Source organism: Parasteatoda tepidariorum, chromosome 11 (assembly GCF_982258835.1).
Source record: "Parasteatoda tepidariorum strain Cologne lab strain chromosome 11, Ptep-v5.0, whole genome shotgun sequence".
NCBI classification, from domain to species: Eukaryota; Metazoa; Arthropoda; class Arachnida; order Araneae; family Theridiidae; genus Parasteatoda; species Parasteatoda tepidariorum.
In genome coordinates, this window is record NC_141765.1 from 37,625,600 (window position 1) to 37,646,188 (window position 20,589).

The 20,589-nt window shown below is 28.5% G+C and overlaps 1 protein-coding gene across 1 annotated transcript in view; it reads left to right on the forward strand.

Moving 5' to 3' along the window:
• Positions 1-20,589, forward strand: part of twf (twinfilin actin binding protein) — a 29,057-nt gene that overhangs the window by 2,255 nt on the left and 6,213 nt on the right. The window contains exons 3-8 of the mRNA XM_016050867.4: positions 9,853-9,903; positions 10,536-10,663; positions 10,788-10,883; positions 11,868-11,972; positions 16,399-16,518; positions 18,935-19,085. Coding sequence (XP_015906353.1) covers positions 9,853-9,903; positions 10,536-10,663; positions 10,788-10,883; positions 11,868-11,972; positions 16,399-16,518; positions 18,935-19,085 — 651 coding nt within the window. The remainder of the gene's footprint in view (positions 1-9,852; positions 9,904-10,535; positions 10,664-10,787; positions 10,884-11,867; positions 11,973-16,398; positions 16,519-18,934; positions 19,086-20,589) is intronic.

Here is a 20,589-nt window from a genome sequence, read left to right on the forward strand (position 1 = left end):
TCTCTTTGGTCACATTTGTTATGTTCAGTTTTAGTGAGAGGTAGAGTAAAGCAATTTCTTCAATTTAACAATAAGTTTCTTCTATTTTTAAGAATTAAAGAAGGGTGCAATGCATTTCTGGTTTAATTTGATTTTGACGCTTGAGTTAGAGTTCATTCACTACTATTTTTGTTGGAATAAGATGTGCTTTTTTAAGGTGTTCAATTATTCAGTTTTTTGTTAATTGGATTGACCTCAACCGTATTGGGTAATTAACACTGAATTCTATTTCTCTGCTAGATACATCTAAAAGCAAGACTCTGTGATGTTGCTAAAATTAGGAAAACGCAGGTCTTATTTTCATAGCTCCTATTTTCATAGTTAATCAAATAGTTTTAAGCTTATTTTCAGATGCATTAGGATCCTAGTAGGATTTTTTTTTTCATGTAAGAGGATTTACATCATTATACATTAACACTATTTTTCTATGTATTTGAGCATTATAGTGTGTAAAGGCATCAGTGAGGACTGCTTTCAAATATGGATTACTTTTTTGATCTTTTCATTTTTTATGAGGGATATCAAATTAAATTTATGTTTTTTTGATAGGTCAAAATTGAATACACAACTCTACTGTAATAATGCTACTACAAAATTTATAAAAATAGACTTATAGTAAAATCTTGCTGTATTCAGTTTTAACACTTCTTTGTTGAGTTGCATCTAGCAACAAACAATCATCATGTTTTCTTTCTGCTGCCAAAATCCAACTGCTGACAACCCGCTTAGCTTATTTTGTATCCTTCTGCATTGCCACTGTAACGATCCATACTTGTCTGTATTCCTCCACACTAGTGATACATCACTCAGCACTTTTGTATTATTCCACTCAGCAATATATCTCTAATTTCTTTATTCTTTTGCTTTGTTTACCTTTTGCAGTGGAGCTGCTACATATTTTAATGTCTGAATTTTATGCTAGGTCATTTTTAAACCATGTTGTATAGAGCAATTTCTATTTAAGTATTTTACTGTTTATAAATTTCCATTTTACTATTGAAAATTTTGTTGTAGATTAAAGAAAAAGTTTTATTTGATTATTATGAAATATAAGAAGCAAATAAAAGTAAATTGCTGTTTGTGTAAATTAGATCTGAGTTTGGACTCAGTATTAGAGTTAGGATTTTTAATCAAAGGTAGGCCGAGCCATACATTAATAGGATTTTTTTTAATCTCAAATTTGAAGATTTTTTTAAAGTGTTAATTCTTTAATAATATAAAGCTTAAATCTATATATTTCTGAAGCATGTCATTTATTATTTCTCATTTTTTTTTTTAAACTTATAATACAGTAGAGAACCATTTATCCGGTATCCAGAAAACCGGGGGAAATTTTGCTCGATTTTCCCGCCATTTTAAACTAGAACGAAAAAAGCGGAAATTGGACTCATCCTTGAAGTTAAGTAGAGGAAAATGTAAGGAAGGGGAAAATTTTTTCCCCCGTTTACCCAGAGAAACGTCATTTCCTCCGTGACCTTGAAGGCAGGGAAGGGAGGAATGTTTTATTTTTTCCTTTAGTCCGTCAATCAAACTCAAGGGTGTCGCATGCTGATTTCGTTTTCTGCTTGATTTACGAGGGGGGTGGGGAAAATGCATTGCATGCATATCAGTGAACAGAAAAAGAAAAGAGAAAAATATATTTATTTGACATCGACTAATAAAAATAAAATCTTTTTCTTTTGAATAAATTCTCATTCTTTGGAAGTGCGGTATCAATTGCAAGTTTTTCTTGGTGTGGAATCGCATCTGCTGTAATTAAAAATCTTGTTTTTATCAACAAAAAAATAAAATAAAAGGAGAATTGTTTATTAATTTAAACATAGGATTATTATATGAAGCAGATTGCAGTTTTGTTTTTCTGATTCCACTACGTTTGATTCTTTTTCTTTTCGCGATAAATTTCGCACTCAATAAATTAATTCCTTTTATTCATAAATTTTATCATTAGGTTTTTTCTTTTTTTGAATTCCGTTGATCTTGCATTGTTCCGGGTTTTAATATTTATGCTAGTGCTTTTTGTAACTATCGTTTCGGTTCGATAATTTTCAAGTGTTTTTATTTAGATTAATAAGTTTTCCTTTTATTTTATCGTTTCCCCCCGTATTAGGTATGAAATATATTGCGTTATTTAATCATTGGTTTTGTTTATATTATTTAATTTAGGAATTGTAATTATTTTTAAAAAATAAATATGAGAATTTTGTACTTTTTAAACTTTATTTCTTGTTTAAACTTGCAAATTTTTTTATTCTTTTAAATGTTATATTTCTACCATTTTTCTTTTCTTTTTAAAGTTAGGAGAACGTTTCTTTTTCCTCTTACTTTATGCATTACACTTTTTCCTTGTACTTCGGGTTCGATAAAACATAGATTATCGACACTTTTTGGTCGATCCAGAAAACCGGGAAATTCAGATATCCGGGATAGCGATGGTCCCGAGCATCCCGGATAATTGGTTCTCTACTGTAGCTTTCACTTTTTATGAAAATTTATTATTTAACTGAACAAATTTTTAAATCTGGTTTCCGAGGAGTAAGGAAAGAAAAGGAACCCTGACCACACATATAATGGTTCTTACATCTAACAAGCTTTTGTTGGATGAAGACTCTCTAGCTTGAGCTGAGCCTATCTTGGCTTTAGTATGTTAACTTGCTGTCTTGAAAGGAAAAAAAAAATATATAGAAATAGAAAAAAAAATTAGTCCATTTCTAGTTTGTTTTTGAAGGAAGCAAGAGACTGCATGGCTACCATGACTTTAAATCAGTGTAGAATATGTAGTGCAGGACTGTGACTGTCTTTTTCCTGGAAGAATATTTTACTCCTTCTGAAATTAAACTTGAAAGTGCATGGACATCATTGGCATCTAACTTTTGAGAGGGCTAAGATTTAAATACATAGCAGTGTTTTCACTACAGCGCGAGAATCTCGCATATTTTTTTCTTTTCTCGCATTAAAAAATGATTACCGCGAGAAATTCGCGCATTCTATATACAGTGTAACGTCCCATATCCGGACGTCCCTTTTCCGGAAGGGTCAATTTCCCGGACACTTTTTAACAATCAAAATAAACACACATTTCTTCATCTTCCCCACTCTCTCTTAAAAAAAAAAAAAAAAAGTATTTTGACAGGTTTTTTCCTTTCTTATCTTCTAGTGATCTATGCATTAAACCCATAAATCAACAGAAAAGAGAACAGAAGATCTACCAAGACCGTACCGTTAGTAACGCTCCTCCTCTGGAATGCAGGAAAGGGGGGGGGAGATTTTTTTTTCAAAAGAGCACAATTGAGTCCCCTCCCCCCTTCTTTCCTGTGCAGCTGGCTAGTAAAAGAGGCATTTCCTGGAACCTTTTTGATAAAGTGTTAGGGAAAGAAGTACTGTGAAAAAGGGTAAACACAGCAAACGTTAAAGTGGAGGGGGAATCCCCTTTAGTCACACAAGAAAAAATAAAGAGAACCCAATCAGCATGCCACGCCTTTATGCTTGATTGATAGCCAATGACAGGAGAGAAAGTAAGAACTTGTCACTTCCCCCCCTTCAACTTGAATGACAAGTAAGAAGGAAATGAATTTTGCTTCTTCACCTACCCACCTTAATGAATGAATGACGGGAATTTCCCCTTCTTGCTTGAAACGTTCTAGTTCAAAATGGCGGAGAGAGGAATTAATATTTTCATAACTGCAAATTTTTTTAGTTTCCTATATTTATTTTTATAATAGCAATAATTATTTTTTTTTTAAATATTTTGTTTTTGATTGATTAGATATCATTCTAATACTAAAACATTATTGCCCGAAAAATAATGTTATTTAATCATTCAGATCATTTTAATCTCTGTTTACCTTGGGGGTCTATTATACGGAAAAATCGACTATCCGGACTTCGGAAAGTCCCGCCGATTCCGGATACGCGACTTTCCACTGTATCAATTTCAAAATTCACGAATTTCTCGCATTTTGGTAAAAACTTCGAATTACGCCATTTAGAATAAAATCCGTTTATCTTTTCTTCCTGGATGTATCTATGTATGTATGTATGTACCTGTATGTTTTATTTTTATCTGTATTTTTGTTAAAAAAAATTTAACATTATTTTGATTAAAAACCTTAGAATTTTTCTCTTTTTATTTTGCTTTTAAAAATAGTTTATTACAATCTTTGTCTTTACTTACTTTAATATGTTTCAATGTTTGTATTTGGAACAGTATAACTTTCTTTTCACTCTTCGTCAGGAGAATAAGCATTTAAGAGACTGATATATTTAAGGCAAATGTTCACTCAATGAACAAAATAGGATCTGTGTTCATTAAGCTCATATTCATCTTATCAACCACAGATAATATGTCCATTTAATATACCAAAGTTTATTTAATGAATTATTTTAAATTTATTTCTAAATGTTAAAAAGAAGTATGCATTTGTATTATATGTAAAGTAATAAATTCTGTTTGAGAAAAGTAGTCAGTGATTACACTGCACTTTTGGGACTCAGAATTTCAAAATTCTGGGTTCTTTTTTACCTTAAGTGCTTCCTAATTTTAAATAATATATACCCTTTTTTTAAAATATATATATGAAATTTGTATATTTTTTGTTATAAGTAATATAAATGCAATTAGTGATTGATTTAGCAATAATTTGACAAAGGTTCAAATCTAAAACGTCCATATCAGTTGTCCTTAAAAGTTTAAAATTGGATGATCTTTGCCAAAATTATGCACTATCTTTTTTATTTAAGCAAATATATAATTCTGGTATGATGATTAAAAATAAAACTTAGCTGCAGAAAGTTTAAAACATATGTAATTGAAAACTATGTATATAGTATGTGTGTTACTAATATATAAAACAATTTAAAAATTAGCAAATACTATTATATATGGTTAACTTGGGTTAACAACAAGTATTATTAAGCAATTTTGTTCTAATTAAGCAATTTAAAGCAATAATGGAGGTTTTAATTTATTAATTGTTGACACACAGAATTTACTGAAATATTAGAAATTTTTATATAATGAAAGACTTAGTTATGATTTGTTTTGTGTAACTAAGTACTACTGGTAAGTTGCAATGAACTTTGTAATAAAAACTAAAATCTTGTTTGTAGCAACTGTTTTATATGTTATAAGTAAAGTTATTTTATTAGATCAAATGTTTTGATAGAAAATTACTCTTATTTTTACTTTTATTAAGCCTTTGCTTATGGTGTTTGCATGGTGAAGCCTGTCATTTTGGTCCACTTACTCTACCAGCCATAAACAAAAGGTCAGCAAAAAGAAAAATGTATGTACAAAATTGAAGGAAATTTATTGAATAAAAAGCATTTAAAAATTTTTTTTGAAAGTAAAAAACAATTAAATTTAAAATATTCAATTACATTTCATTCAAATGAATAAATGTTAAAAATGAATTTTTCAAAATTTAAATAGTGGTTAATTTAAATAAGTTAAAGATATTCAAAATTTTCAGAAATAATAAAATTCTGACCAAAATAAATTTGCGTTTCAAACAATGTTTTTAAAATTTATATAAATTGTTGAGAAGGATATAAAAAAATTAGTCCTCTAAGATGATAGACTAAGAAATAACTAAGGTATTCTGGAGACCTATGAGCTATTCTCTACTTTATTCATGTAATATGCACCTTTATTAGTTTTCAGTAATTAGATTGACCAACAAAAGACATTAAAAACAGAGACGTTAGGAGATCAGGTCTTCTAATTCAAATTTATTCTATAGCTACGCTAAAAAAAAGTGGTTATTTTATTTGATATCTGTGCTGTTAATTCAGGAGAAGTATAGTTTTCTATTTAAAAAAAAAAAAAAACGGTTTTGTTTATAAATAAACATGCTATGCAATTTTATTTTTTTTTAAATTTTAGCTGCTATCAAGAATTATGCATTACAATTTTTTCTTGTTTTCCATATATGATTTTTGGTGCATTTAGCATGTTATAGCACCTAAGGTTTATCACTAATGTGTATATATTTATATCCATGTATATAAATGTATATATGCACGTAAATATATGTATATATTTATACACTGAGATGACAAATCATGGGATAGCAATATGCATAGATACAGAAGGATAGCGTCATGTACAGTCTGCAAAAAAAAAAAAAAAAATATCACCCAGAATAACTTTCATTCTAATGATCAAATTTTCACGAACTAAGTGTCAATCTTAATGGTTCCGGGAGGTGACCTAAAATATGCTAATTAATTAGTGCTCACTATTAATTAAGTTACAAAATCAGACACAAAAACGTAGTTTCTCTGAATAAGCATTTGTTATGTTTTTTTTCCTTTTTGAAATCCTTACCCTTGAAATAAAGGAGGTAGACAAATTTTCTAAAACATTGGGTCGCGATGAAGATTCATATACTTGGCTATAGTCCAGTAAACAGCCAACAAAAGTCACCGCCGCAAATGAACATATTAAGATAACCCATAGACTAATTCAAAAGAGGGTTACTTAGTTTTACTCCATTGCTAAGCAACCAAGTTCTGACTGTAAAAAAAATTTAAATAATGTTCTGTGATTGCTCGGAGAGGTTTAATTAATAGTTAATAGAAAATATTTCTAAGTTTCTAGGCAATCTACTAAGCTGATTTCTGTCTAAAAAGCAAAGATTTTTTTTCTTTTAATCTCCTTTGAAAAGAAAATTTGAATCGATTTATAAATTACTATTAATTTTTAAGCTTTTAAAATTAAAATACATGAACTTTTTATCTGACATTATTTGGATTTTTTATGATTTTACCATATTTATAGGAGGATTTCATACTAAAATCAAATTTACATAACTTACTATAACTATATACAAAATCTTAGGAATAATCATTTTTACAGCTTTAATCTAGTCTTCTAGGCAAGAAAGTTTGAAGAAGCAATAAATGCCTGAGAAATAAAATGTAGATTATATAGTAATTCTAATGCACATTCACAAGGTTTTCTATAATTTAGGATATTTCTTTTTTCTATAACTCAAGGAATTGCTGAATGTTAAGTGGCATTTTAGAAACATTGTAATATGTTATATTTTGGAATAAGATATGGAAATAATATGTTACATATTTTATGATTCATTGTTTTAAAAATCGCTTCATTCTGCTAGATATTTAGGTTATGTGGTTTTCTTCGGATAAAGATTATTTGCAAGTAGCTTCCTCGTGTTTGGATACATTCTGAAACTTACATTCTCAAATTCACCATAAAATGTCACACAGCATGTTATTCAATTACGATAAGCTACATTTACCACCAAATACTGCCACATGTTTTCTTTTTGTTTTCTTATCATAAAGAAAGGGTAGTACATAGTATCATAAAGAAAGGGTAAAAGATATAAGGAAATAATTAGTTTGATAGTTCTGTGAATCACACATGGTCCGATAATTAAAAATTTAATTTCACAACTAATATGCTAGGACAACATTTACGATACTGAGATATTTAAAGAAGCTTAAAAATTTTTGCTACGTATTGGACAGCTTTTTATGTTCGGCATCTTTACTCTTCGTAGTGACTTATAAAACGGCAACACTATATTAGATAATCTATGTTGAAGTCACCAGAAACAAAAACAAAAAAAATAATACAATCAATAATTTATATTCATTTTCGAAAAAAGTAATAAGCTTAGCAAATAGTCAGCTGTTTTGCATCAAATAATTTTAAACAGCCAAATGTTTCTAATTTTTTAACAAGGTTTTATTCTTAGCTAGCAAACAATAATTCTAGGTTTTCTTTTAAAAAAAAACAGGACAATAATTTAAAAAGGAACTTTATTTTAATGAAGACCTAAATTAAAGTACTAAAAAAACTGATTACTGAAGAAATAATATACATAGTTGCATAAAGAAAAAGATTTTTTAAAATTTAATTAAATGTTTAGTAAAATAGTTCTGCAAAACACTTCTGAATAGGTGATTAAAAAATTTATTTTAAGATTAAGATGTATATATATACACTCTATAACAAAAAAATCGCACCAAGAAGCAATAATCAGATTACAGTGCCGAGCCAGGTTACAGTGGTGCATGACTCGATCAGGCTGGAATGATGCCGATTGGGGACGTATAGTCTTTAGCGATGAATCCAGCTTCCAACTGTGTCCTGACGATCATCGAAGACTAGTTTGGAGACACACAGGGTAGAGGGGGGATCCTGCCTTTACTATTGCATGCCACACCGGCCCTCAACAAGGCATTATAGTCTGGTGTGCCATTTCCTTTGACAGCCGGACCCCTTGGGTCGTCATTAGAGGTGCACTTACTGCACAACGGTACGTCAACGACATCCTAAGACCTGTTTTGCTACCGTTCCTTTTACAGCTCCCTGGGCTGGTTTTTCAGCAGGACAATGCCGGACCACATACGGCACGTGTTGCTATGAACTGTTTGCAAGCTTGTCAAACTCTTCCTTTGCTTGCCATATCACCAGATCTCTCTCCCATCGAGCATGCCTGGGATATGATGGGAAGGCGATTGTATCTGACACGGAATGTTGATGACCTTGTTCAACAATTGGATCGAATTTGGCAGGAAATACCGCAAGAGACCATCCAGGAGCTTTATCGCTCTATGCTACACCGTGTGGCAGCTTGTATCCAGGCTAGAGGCGGGTCAACACCTTATTGAACTTGTTACTGTAACTATGCAATAAATTATTCAATTGTTCTGAAATTTTAATCATTTACTATTCTGTATATTGTCTTCCTATCCACCAATTTTCATTTCAATCGGACAGCTCCTTCTTGGTGCGTCTTTTTTTTTTTGTTATAGCGTATATACGTCTTAATCGAATATATCTTACGAATATAATATGTTGAGAAATTTTTAGATGCTTAAAAATTTTGACTACATATTCGTATTAATAATTATAAAATACATATTGAAGAAATTTATAAATATATTAGTCCAAATCTATGCATACGTATGTATATTATTGAAATTGTATCAATTATTGCGAAAACAAACTAAAAAGTAAAATATGAGCACATTAATAATGTATCATGTATATAATCACATTCTATCAGAAGTATGCTTTCATAAAACTCAACATTAGTTGAATAAAATGATTTTACTTAATAAAATGTTTTATTCAAGTTTCTTTACTAAATTACAAATAAATTATTAGACTACTAAAAAAAAACATCGTTAAAAAATTGGAAAGGTTAGCAATCTGTTATTAGCAAAAAAAATATGAATGAAATTTTACGCTACGTGTACAAAGTCAAGTTCCTCATAAATTAATCACATTTTAAAATTAATCGTCTCATTTATATATTCGTTGTCGCCAAATAATTTTTTTAAAAATAATTTTTCTGAGCTTCTACTAAATAAAAAGTTAAACTTTAGATTTTTAAATTGAAAAATATGTAGATTGATATGGTTTTCATTTTAATAACTTTTATATGAAATTATGAACATATTAGGCTAGATATTTTTCTATCAAGAAGTGTTTGTGAATACTGGATAAGCTTTAGAAATTGAAAAAGAACTAGAAAAAAAGCTTTGTTCAAATTATTTAATTTTAAAATTTAAATATTTATCTAGATTTGTCAAAAGAACAAGATAATTATAAATTGTATGGAGATTTTATTTTATAAAGAATCTTTTCTAAATGCTCTTTTGTGGCTGTAACCAACTGTTATTCTTAAATATTTTTTTTTATGGAAACATTTTATTTTGAACATATGTTTTGACAAGTCATAGTAATATAGATATTAAGAAAATTTTTATTTTTTGTAGATACTTATGATATGCTATTTTTAAAAAGTAATATTTATTCTATTTATTTTGCAGAGGAATTGATTTTAGATAAGAGCTTTGAGAAGACGGGCACATGGGAACAAGATATCCTTTTTTGTTTTATTTTAATGTTCTAAAAATGTTAAGTCATTCCAATTTTTGATTAAAATAATTGATAAAATTATTATTTTGTTAAAAATAAAATTTGATTAAGTAATGAATAATTGATAATAATTTTGGATCTACATTTTGATCTGGCATAATTTATGTATTAAATTTTGACTCTGGCATAAATTGTAAAAAGGGGTTTCTCAAAAGTGAGCAAAATGTGTCAAAATAGCTCCAAAACAAATAATTGTCGAATTTAAAACAAATGTTTATCAAAATTGAAATGGCATACACTAGTGAAAATGTTTTCAAAATTATGCAAACATCACAAAGAATATTAAGAACTATTTCCAGAGAACCTTTGATTACTAGACTCAACCCAGTGCGGAAAAAAAATTAGACAGTTAGTAACAGTCTACTAATTATGTTATTCATTTTAATAGACCCTTTGAAAATGTGTATAAACAGCTATTTTTTAAATATGTTGCTTCCAAAAATGCAATATTTTCCTTCAATTAAATGTTCAGTGTAGTTTAATTCAAAATGCTAAATATTAAAAATCTAGTGGATATTTCATTACGTTTTCAGAATTTTAATTTTTCAACTTTATTATCCTTAATATTTAATACATTATGATAAATCTGTCCTTCCTCTAATAGAGTACCAGCAACCATGTTATGTATTTTTTCGACTAGATTCTACAAATGAAGCTGGTTATGAATGGGTATTTATAAGTTGGGCTCCAGATAACTCTCCAGTAAGTTATGTTTTAACAGAAAATTTTCTTTGTTCCTGTTTTTTTTTTCATAACTCTTATCTTTGTTTTATTTTGTGAACTGAAAAATTATCTATGAGTGTAATAAAATACAGTATTATTTCAGGTGCGACAAAAAATGTTGCATGCTTCTACCAAAGCTACTCTTAAAAAGGAATTTGGTGGTGGACAAATAAAAGATGAATTGTTTGGAACTGTTAAAGTTAGTATAGAAAAATATAATAATTTGTATTGATAAAGAATTAGGTTTATTAAATTGTTATAAAAAGCTTCATGTTATTAATTTTTTGTAGATTGAAGTTATTTAATACCTATACTGATTTAACATAAGAATTTAAGCTTTTTCCTGAATTCTCTCTGGAATTAAAATTTTGACATGGTAATTTTAAAATATTTTGATTTCTCACTTCTAAAGTGATATTATTCTTTATACAAGTCAGATTGTTTCGAAACCTCTTGAAGCTGTTTGTGATTCACTACTCATATATAAATGTTTTTTAAGGGCTTTTAATTTTTTTGAGATTATCTGTCATTTCAACTTAAATGCATGTTGGTTAATTTTAAATATCCATATGCTCGAACTTTTTTTTTCTAAACTTATAACTATACTACTTTAAACAATTCAATCTAGTTAGTTTTTTATGCTGTTCTCAGTAGGCATGAATTTCATTTCTACTCTTATTTGTCTGAATAGCTGGTGGAAGAGGCAACAATATATTTTGAATAAAACAAAATTTTGTTCCCAAACATTCCAATTATCCAAATTTGTTGCTAATTAACATTGTAGATTTCAAAGTATTTGTCTTATTTTTAATGCTACAGAATGCTCTAATCTTTCTCTAATCTTTTTCATGCTCGAATTTTAAAAAAAAAATTGACATGCTAAAACCAAAACTAGAGTTCTTAAGCTAAAATAAAAAAACTATTTTTTTTTTTTTGGAATGGTTATAGCTTCAACCATTACTTGCAAAACAGGCAAAAATAGGCTAATCTAAGCCTGTTTGTAATAGAGGATCATAAACTTTCTTCATGAAAAGCAAATTCTCATCTCAGCAACTTACATGAGGTTTCGTTATGTTTTTTTATTTGTTTACTTTTTCTTAGAACATTATTAATGGCAATAGTTTTACATACTTTCATGTTCCTGTTATAAACAAATCTTAGTGTATAAATTTTACATATTTAGGAAGATGTCAATTTAAGAGGTTATAAGAAACATATTGAAAGCGAAAAAGCTCCTTGCCCTCTTAGTCCATCTGAAGCAATTTTGCAGCAGATAAAGAAAGATGAGGTGAACAATTTTGAAATTTATATATATTTTAAGTTTAAACGTTTTATCCTCATTTCAGGGTGTATAAAAATCATGATTTTTTTTAAAAAATCAAAAAAATCAGATTTTTTTGATTTTAATCGGATTTTTTTGATTTTAATCATGATTTTTTTATAATTTCAATTCTATGGAATATAATCAATTTTGTGTGCCATAGATTTAAAGTTGTATTGTATTACTATTGTTACTTATGGTATACATTGGAAATAAACATTACTAACCATTATCAACAAAATATTTCTTAATAATTTAAAAGCAAAAGGTGAAATAAGAAATAAACAATAACAAAGTGATTTCAAACTACAAATCAAGAAAGAAATTGTTTATCGAACAATATGTGATAATTATTAATTCTACATCTACAATATCAAATTATTTAAACAATCATTTAATTAGTTTTATTTAAAGATTTAAACATAAGGACTAATTTAGCTGCCTTTTCTACACCCAATTGATTCCGTAGTTTAGTATGTACAAGTCCAAAAGTGGAAAACATCCTCTCTATCCCTGTAGTTGTTCCTTTTGCAGTACATAACAACTGTATTGCATCAAACTCTTTTTGACCTACACAGTTCTTTAGAAGCGCAATTGATTTCCACCATTCCAAGATGTTTAAAGATTCTTTATCAAACAAAGTTCCATTAAGCGGAGGAGAGCGTACAATGAATTTTAGCAAAATACTTAATAAGGAGGTTTCTCCATACTTTTCTTTAACAAAGTTTACAGCTTGATCTTTTTCATTTAGTGTTAAACATTGTACTTCAGAATTAGGATCCAAGAGATAAGCTAGGAAATGAGCTGGTGTTAACGCTTGTTCATATCTTTTAGTAAAAAAATTTTTGCAGCAATTATTATTAGAATCTTTCAGAGTTTCCTTTAAATTTAACTTAAATTACCTTTACTTTCCTTTAAATTTAATTTAACTTAGAAAAATATACAAAAAATGTTCAAGACTATACACAAAATTGTTTTTTTTTGATTAAAATCAGTGATTTTTTTAAAAAAATCATTTGATTTAAATCATGATTTTAATCAATGATTTTAATCATTTGATTAAAATCATTTACACCCTGCCTCATTTATTTGAAATTTTATTGAATGGACATTGTTTTCTTTGTCTACTTATATGGTGGTAGTTAGGGGTTTTGATTCAGTGAAAATTACTGGTTAAGATTTTTTTGTTTTGACTGCCTTGGTAATATCAATATGACAATCCTGAAATTATCCCGCCAGAGATGTGAGCATCTGCTCCTAAGTAAAAAAAAAATTGTGATATGAAACTGTGTACTCTCAAACAAAGCTCTATAGTGCAATGTTGTTAATGTAAAAGTTGTAGATCTGAATATTTCACATAAAATGACAGCCAATGTTTTCTTTCAGGTATACTTATTTGATCTATTATGGAAGTTTACCTAAATTATCACCTTTTTAAACAGATTTCAGATTTTTCCAAAATTAGTACAGAAATAAACACAATTATTTTTTGTGTTTATTTCTGTACTAATTTTGGTGACACAATGTACAATTCATATATATAGTGCAATATTGTTAATGTAAAAGTTGTAGATCTGAATATTTCACATAAAATGACAGCCAATGTTTTCTTTCAGGTATACTTATTTGATCTATTATGGAAGTTTACCTAAATTATCACCTTTTTAAACAGATTTCAGATTTTTATATAGTGCAATATTGTTAATGTAAAAGTTGTAGATCTGAATATTTCACATAAAATGACAGCCAATGTTTTCTTTCAGGTATACTTATTTGATCTATTATGGAAGTTTACCTAAATTATCACCTTTTTAAACAGATTTCAGATTTTTCCAAAATTAGTACAGAAATAAACACAATTATTTTTTGTGTTTATTTCTGTACAATTTTGGTAACACAATTGTTTGAATATGGGTTACTTCTTTAATATTTTTACGACTTTTTTTTTGCTAAAAAGTTATGTGTCCAATTTAACTATCCTCAGTTTCTTCTCTCCCTCCCGTCTAGTCCAAGGTAAGCGTTGATAAAAAAAAAATAAAAAAAACTTGACCTGAAAAGATGTTTTTGCAGATTGAATATTTCTAGAAAACAATAAATTATACCTTAACAGATTATATATAAAAATTCAGAATTCTGCGGATTAGGTACTGTAAAAGTTGCCATAATTGCATTGCCTCCAACCCGAAGTTTTAGCTCTTCACAATGTTTAAATTGGTAGTGAAATAATTAAATATGTTTAAAATTACATCAACACTTAAAAGCATTGCCAGATACTTATCAGTTCTTTTATATAGACCAGTGAATTATTTAAATAGCATGGTAATCAATATCAGTTTAATTCAAATATTAAACAATGAAATTTGTTATCACTTTAATGTTGGGAAAAAAATTTTGATTAAAAACTAAAAAGTTATTTGTCTATAATTGTTTTATTCAAAACGAAGTTAGTGTTTAGAAAAACAATGTTTAAAAGAAATTAAAAAGATCATACTTGTTTGTTCATGGAGTGTTTTATTTGCTCTAAAATTGAATCTCAATTAAGAGGCAAATCATTGGAGTCACTATTTTCTACTTTAATATTTTATAACGTAAAGTGAATATATGTAATTAAACATCATAATTCTGTTTGTAACCTCATCACAAAAGATTAAATATCATATTGTTTATAAGCTCTTTAGTTTTTTCATATTTCTCTTTGTTGTCTGTTGTAGCTTATTAATTTCAAGTTAAAATGGAATGCTTATCTGAGATTGCAGGATTTTCCAAGATTAGTAAATTTAAGTCCCAAAATCTTGCATAGCCATAAACATTGAGAGATTACATTCCCTACAAAGACATCAAGGAAATTACCATTGATAAAACAAATAGAGTAAAAAATAATTTCTACTCTCACTAAGAACACTTCTTTAAGGGAGGACAAAACAATTTAAAAAAAAAAAACTTCATGTCATGTTTCTTGACATATGCTCACCTTTTCATAGAAGAGGAAAGGAACTGAACTTAGTTAAATCAGGGCTTATTTTATTAGTAAATTAAGAGTTGTCAAAACATATAATAATTGGCCGCTTTTCTAGCAAGAGTACATATTATCAAAATGTTTAACTTTGAACTTAACATTACTAAACTTTATTTCAGTATTAATTTTGGCAAAAATTAAATTTGTTTAAAGAGTTGACAATCTAGGCAAACTTATTCAAAAGGTCTTGTTACCATATTTGAAACTAAACATTATCATGTTGCTACTTATTTTTATGCAAAATTTACCAATCTAAAACTTTTGTGTTTACACTTTTTCAATATGGAATAAAAATAGTGAGATCTTGAAAAACACAGTATTTCAGGTCACGTTTTTCAACCTGGGAGTTAACTTTCACCTCCCTGGAGGGGGAAAACTTAGCTAATTCATTTTGAGGCATTATCTAAGCAATTAAAAAAAAAATTGCCTGAGATTTTTTCCCGATTGGACGTGTTTTTGTTTCCTAACTACTGGAATATTATGAAATTGATAATGTTGAATGCTGTAGTTTAAAATGTTATTGATTTTTTATGTTTGTTCATACATAAGCTGTTGTATTCTTTTAATCTTAAACTTTCAACTAAATAATATTTAGTTTCATGAATTATTAAGTCTAATATTGACTGAATTACACCAAAACTGCTAAATGATCTTCCTGAAAGAAATTTTAAAAATAGTCTTAATAATTTCATCTAGGCATCTATATCTCGCCAGTAACAGTTTCATTCAATTTCATAATTCAATGACACACAATTCTTTTTAAATCTGAAATTTGGCATACCAAGAAAAAAAGTGACATTTCTATGATTGATTTGCATTTTGCTTCAAAACCAGATCTGTTAATTTTCTGGAATGTTATATCCACAAAAGAATTTATCATGAGGTAAACCTGGATTACAATGTTTGGAGGTTGTACTAGTAACCTTTCCTTTTTTTCCCTCCCTATTATTTATGCATGAGACATTCTAGTACTTCTAGATTTTGTTATTTTTAGTACATACCAGGAGTTTCTAAAATGTGTGCCACTGCAGCTTAAAGTATGACTTAGTGAGATAAGAATTGCCCTACGATATCTATGACTTTGTGTCATATTTACATTTTAATGAGCTATAATGTACTAGCTCATCCCTTTAAATTATGTGATTTGATCAAAAGTTCTCATTGATGCCATAAAAGGATTGTTTCTGAGATATGGAGTCTGAAACGCAAGAGATAAGCACCAGCCACTTTAGTGAAAGGTGCTTGGAATGCACTTGTGCATAGCATTGACGTATGTCAATCCAAAGAAATATTGCTAGCTACTCATTTAAGCTAGCTCTTCAATGTAATAAATTAGTTCCTTAATTGCTTCTAAATATTTCTTTCAAATTATTATAGGCGACTGGTGGAATAGATACTAAGCATCAAACCATGCAGGGAGTTTGTTTCCCTGTTTCAGATGATGTTATTAATGCTTTTTGTGATATCAAAGACCTCAGAGTTTCCTATGTACAGATGGTAAGTTAAATCATATTATTATTTTCGTAATGAAACAAAAATCATCTTTTTAATTCTCAAAGTATTCTTGTCTTTTATTTTTGACAGCTAGCCTTGTTTAGCAACGTTCTATTTTCAGCAAAACAAGTTGCTTTGTCTTAATTTAAAATGCTATACAGTGTAACGTCCCATATCCGGACGTCCCTTTTCCGGAAGGATCGATTTCCCGGACACTTTTTAACAATTAAAATAAACAAACATCTCTTCATCTTCCCCTTTCTTTAAAAAAAAAAGGTCTTTTGACACGTTTTCTCTTCTAGCTTGCACTGAATCCCTGATTTATGCATTGAACCCATAAATCACAAACGGGAAGAGATCTACCAAGACCATTGAGTGACCATTACTGACACTCCTACTCTGGAATGCAGGAAAAGAGGGAGATTTGTTTTCAAAAGACCGCAACTGAGTCGCCTCCCCCCTTCTTTCCTATGCAGCTGGCTAGTGAAAGAGGCATTTCCTGGAACCTTTTAATTGAAAGAAAAGGGTAAATGCTGCAAACGTTAACATAGAAGGGGAGTCAAAGTGGAAAGTTTGAATAGGTCTAAAAGGATACACGTCCTTGAAAGGCATTCCTTCTTCCCCTGATCATGCAATATTTAGGAAGCGGGGGGAAAAAGGCGGAACATTCTTTCTTTAGCAGATTCTTCCAGTAAAAAAAGATTCAGTAAGGAAAAAATAAAGCGAACCCCATCAGCGTGCCACGCCTTTATGTTTGATTGATAGCCAATGATTGGAGAGAAAACAGTAATTTGTCACTTCCCTGCCCTCAACTTAAATTATCTCCTGTTTACACTTATTTTCTTTCACAGATAAGGAGGAAATGAATTTTTCTCCTCCACCTACCTACCTTAATGAATGACGGAAATTTCCATTTCTTGCTTGAATCATTCTAGTTAAAAATGGCGTATTATTATTTTCATAACTGTAAATTTTTTTTCTCGTTTTCTATATATTAAGTAATAATTTTTTTCTAATATTTCATATTTGATTGATTGGATAATCTAATACTAAAAACATTATTCCCCTTAAAAATAATGTTTATTATTTTTTGCTTCCTAGATTTAGATCATATTAAGCTTTGTTCCAGAATGACATGAATTTCCCCTTCCTGCTTGAATCGTTCTAGTTCAAAATGGTGGATTAATATTTTCATAACTGTCAAATTTTTTTAGTTTTCTAAATTTTCAGCAATAATATTTTTTTTCTAATAAATATTTTATATTTGATTGATTAGATATTCTAATACTAAAACGTTATTCCCCTTAAAAATAATATTTATTTTTTGCTTCTTAGATTCAGATCGTTTATTAGATAATTTTAAGCTTTGTTTACCTTGGGGTCTATTATACGGAAAAATCTATTATACGGACTCCTGGAAGTCCCACCGATTCCGGATACGTGACTTTACACTGTAGTTGGAAAAAATAAGTGATTATAAGTGATATTATGGTGGAATCTTCGCTAATTGAGTTGGTCAAAATAAAAAGTGATTTCTAAAATGTGTGATTTAAAATTCGCCGAACAGTATTGATATGTAATCATTAAGATTATAATAACTATGTGGAAATAGGTTGCAATAACTGCCATTTTCATAAAAAATGGGTAAAAAAGATTTTATAAAAAAATTTATGAAAATTGATTTAGCTCATTACTATGCTTTATGTTAAGTATTACCAGTACATTTAAATAAAATTTCATAACAGTTAATTTCTAATTGCAAATTTTTTAGCTTTTTGAAATTGTGTGTTCTTATTGACTAATCACTGTTGAATTTGCATTTATATAAAATATTACTCATTAAAGGGCTTCTGTAACGTATATTTAACAAATTTAAATCATTTAGTGTAAAAACTAATATGCCCATCGTATTTGTTATAAATAACTATTTTTCCTAAATGGCTTAGTATAGGTATGTTGATACTATACAGATTAGTTCTGTTTATTTTTTCTCACTAAAATTTTTGAAAGTACTTTAATTGTTTTAAAAAATTATTTAATGCATCAGTTAAACAATGAGAGACAAATTTAAGAAATCTGTTTAAAATTCATAGGTTTTTTTTTTGCTTACATGTTTCTAATTTTAAGGTGGCTCTTAGGAGGACATTTTTTTTTGTGTCTCTTAAAATATGTTCAATCAATAAAAATTAAATTGAAAATACTGAGCAACCTTTAAAATTTTAATGTAATTTATGTCTCATAAAAGTTCTTAGAGTTCATTGGAATATATTTTATTTTTTACTTTCCGATTTCATTAATTAACATGTTTTATGTAATCAACTTTTATTTGAATTGTTAATTCTACAATTAACTGAATAAATATTAAAAATTCTATTTATAATTGAGCTAACAAAAGTCTTTAATATTTTTATGTATTTAGAGTATTGACATGGACAAAGAAGAAATTAATTTAGAGAAAAGATTACAGATCGATGTTAACTCCTTAGCAAGTCAGATTCCATCAGATCATGCTAGATATCATTTATTTCGTATGTCTCACTTCTATGAGGGAGATAACTTAAACAGTATAGGTAAGTTGAAAAGCATAATTTGTCTGCATTATTCCACAATATGTAGTTTTATATATTTTGATGAATCTTTTTGTTAAACTTAGACGTTGTTTTCCTTAAAATGAATTTGATGATTAAAAATAAATAAATCATTATATGTAATATAATCGTAGTTTAATAAGCATAACCTGTCAGAAATGCCAGCACTATAGAGAAAATTTGATTTACTTCAACAACTAAGATCCTTTTACTTCATTCTTTAGTTTTAATATATTTAAATTCATGTTTTCATTTATTTAACTTATAAATTTATTATCTAGATGCAATTTCTATATGCTATTTTTAAACTTGAAAACATATTTATATCTGTGGTTCAGAGTAAAAATAACCAGTGAATAGACAGTCCTTTAGATCAAATCTGGATCATGTCTTGAACATAGTAGTATTCAAACACTCTGTTCAAAATGTTATGGAATTTTAATGTAGTTATTGCATTAAATTTAGATATCATGACTGCATTTTTATCTGCATTTTTAATTTTTTTCCCATCATTATTCACTCTTTAACTTTTCCTCTGAAATTTTTGTCTTTCTAAAGTGTTCTTATTTACTATTATACTTTATTATATTCCTATTTACTATCACATTACTTACTATTATATTATTTACTATTATTATAAAAAGAAAATTAAAATTATTATTTTGTTCCTGAAGATAGTAATGGACATGTCTTATTAACCATTTAATGGTAAACCTATTATTGGTTTAGATTTAAAAGTATTAACAACCACTCCAACCCATAGTTTCCAGCTTGTACAGTTGTTGTAAAAGATTTTAAGATGTAATAACAAAATAATTGAAATAGAAAGAGCCACTGTTTAAATGTTTTACACTCGAGGGAAAGCTATAATTTTAATATCTATGCCATTAAGCCTTAAAGAGTTATCTGGGCTGTAGAACACTATATGGTAGAGAAAAATAAGATTATAAATTTTAATATTTAAAAAACTATTCAATTAGCTTAAATATAGATAATTTGGCAAGATTTTCCCACCTTGAGAAAAATGTCCAAAATTATTGATTTTAAAATTTTTTTTATGTGCCTGGAAAATTCTGTGTTAAAGTAATTTTCTAAATAATAGAAAATTACATTACAAATACATTTTATTTTCACAAAACTGTGGCGTTTCTTTATATTGTGGTTGGTTGGTTCTAATGCCACTTGCCACATGGGCAAGCCTGCTTGGTGAAAACAGAGCAAAATTAAGGCAGAGTGTGCGATTCTTGTTTTTCATTGGCGCCATCTATAGCCAAGAATTAAACTTCTGCCACATCATACGTCACACCCGTTTATAAGGCGGATCCATTCATTCATCCACAGAACGTAATTTTGACCTGAATCAGAGAACGATCGATCTCCAATCCAGTACCCCCAGAGGTATTAATTTGTTATGGGAACATGGAGGACTTTGCGACTCAACAGAATTTTAATGTGCATCAGTCACCAACTACACGGGTAGTCTTCG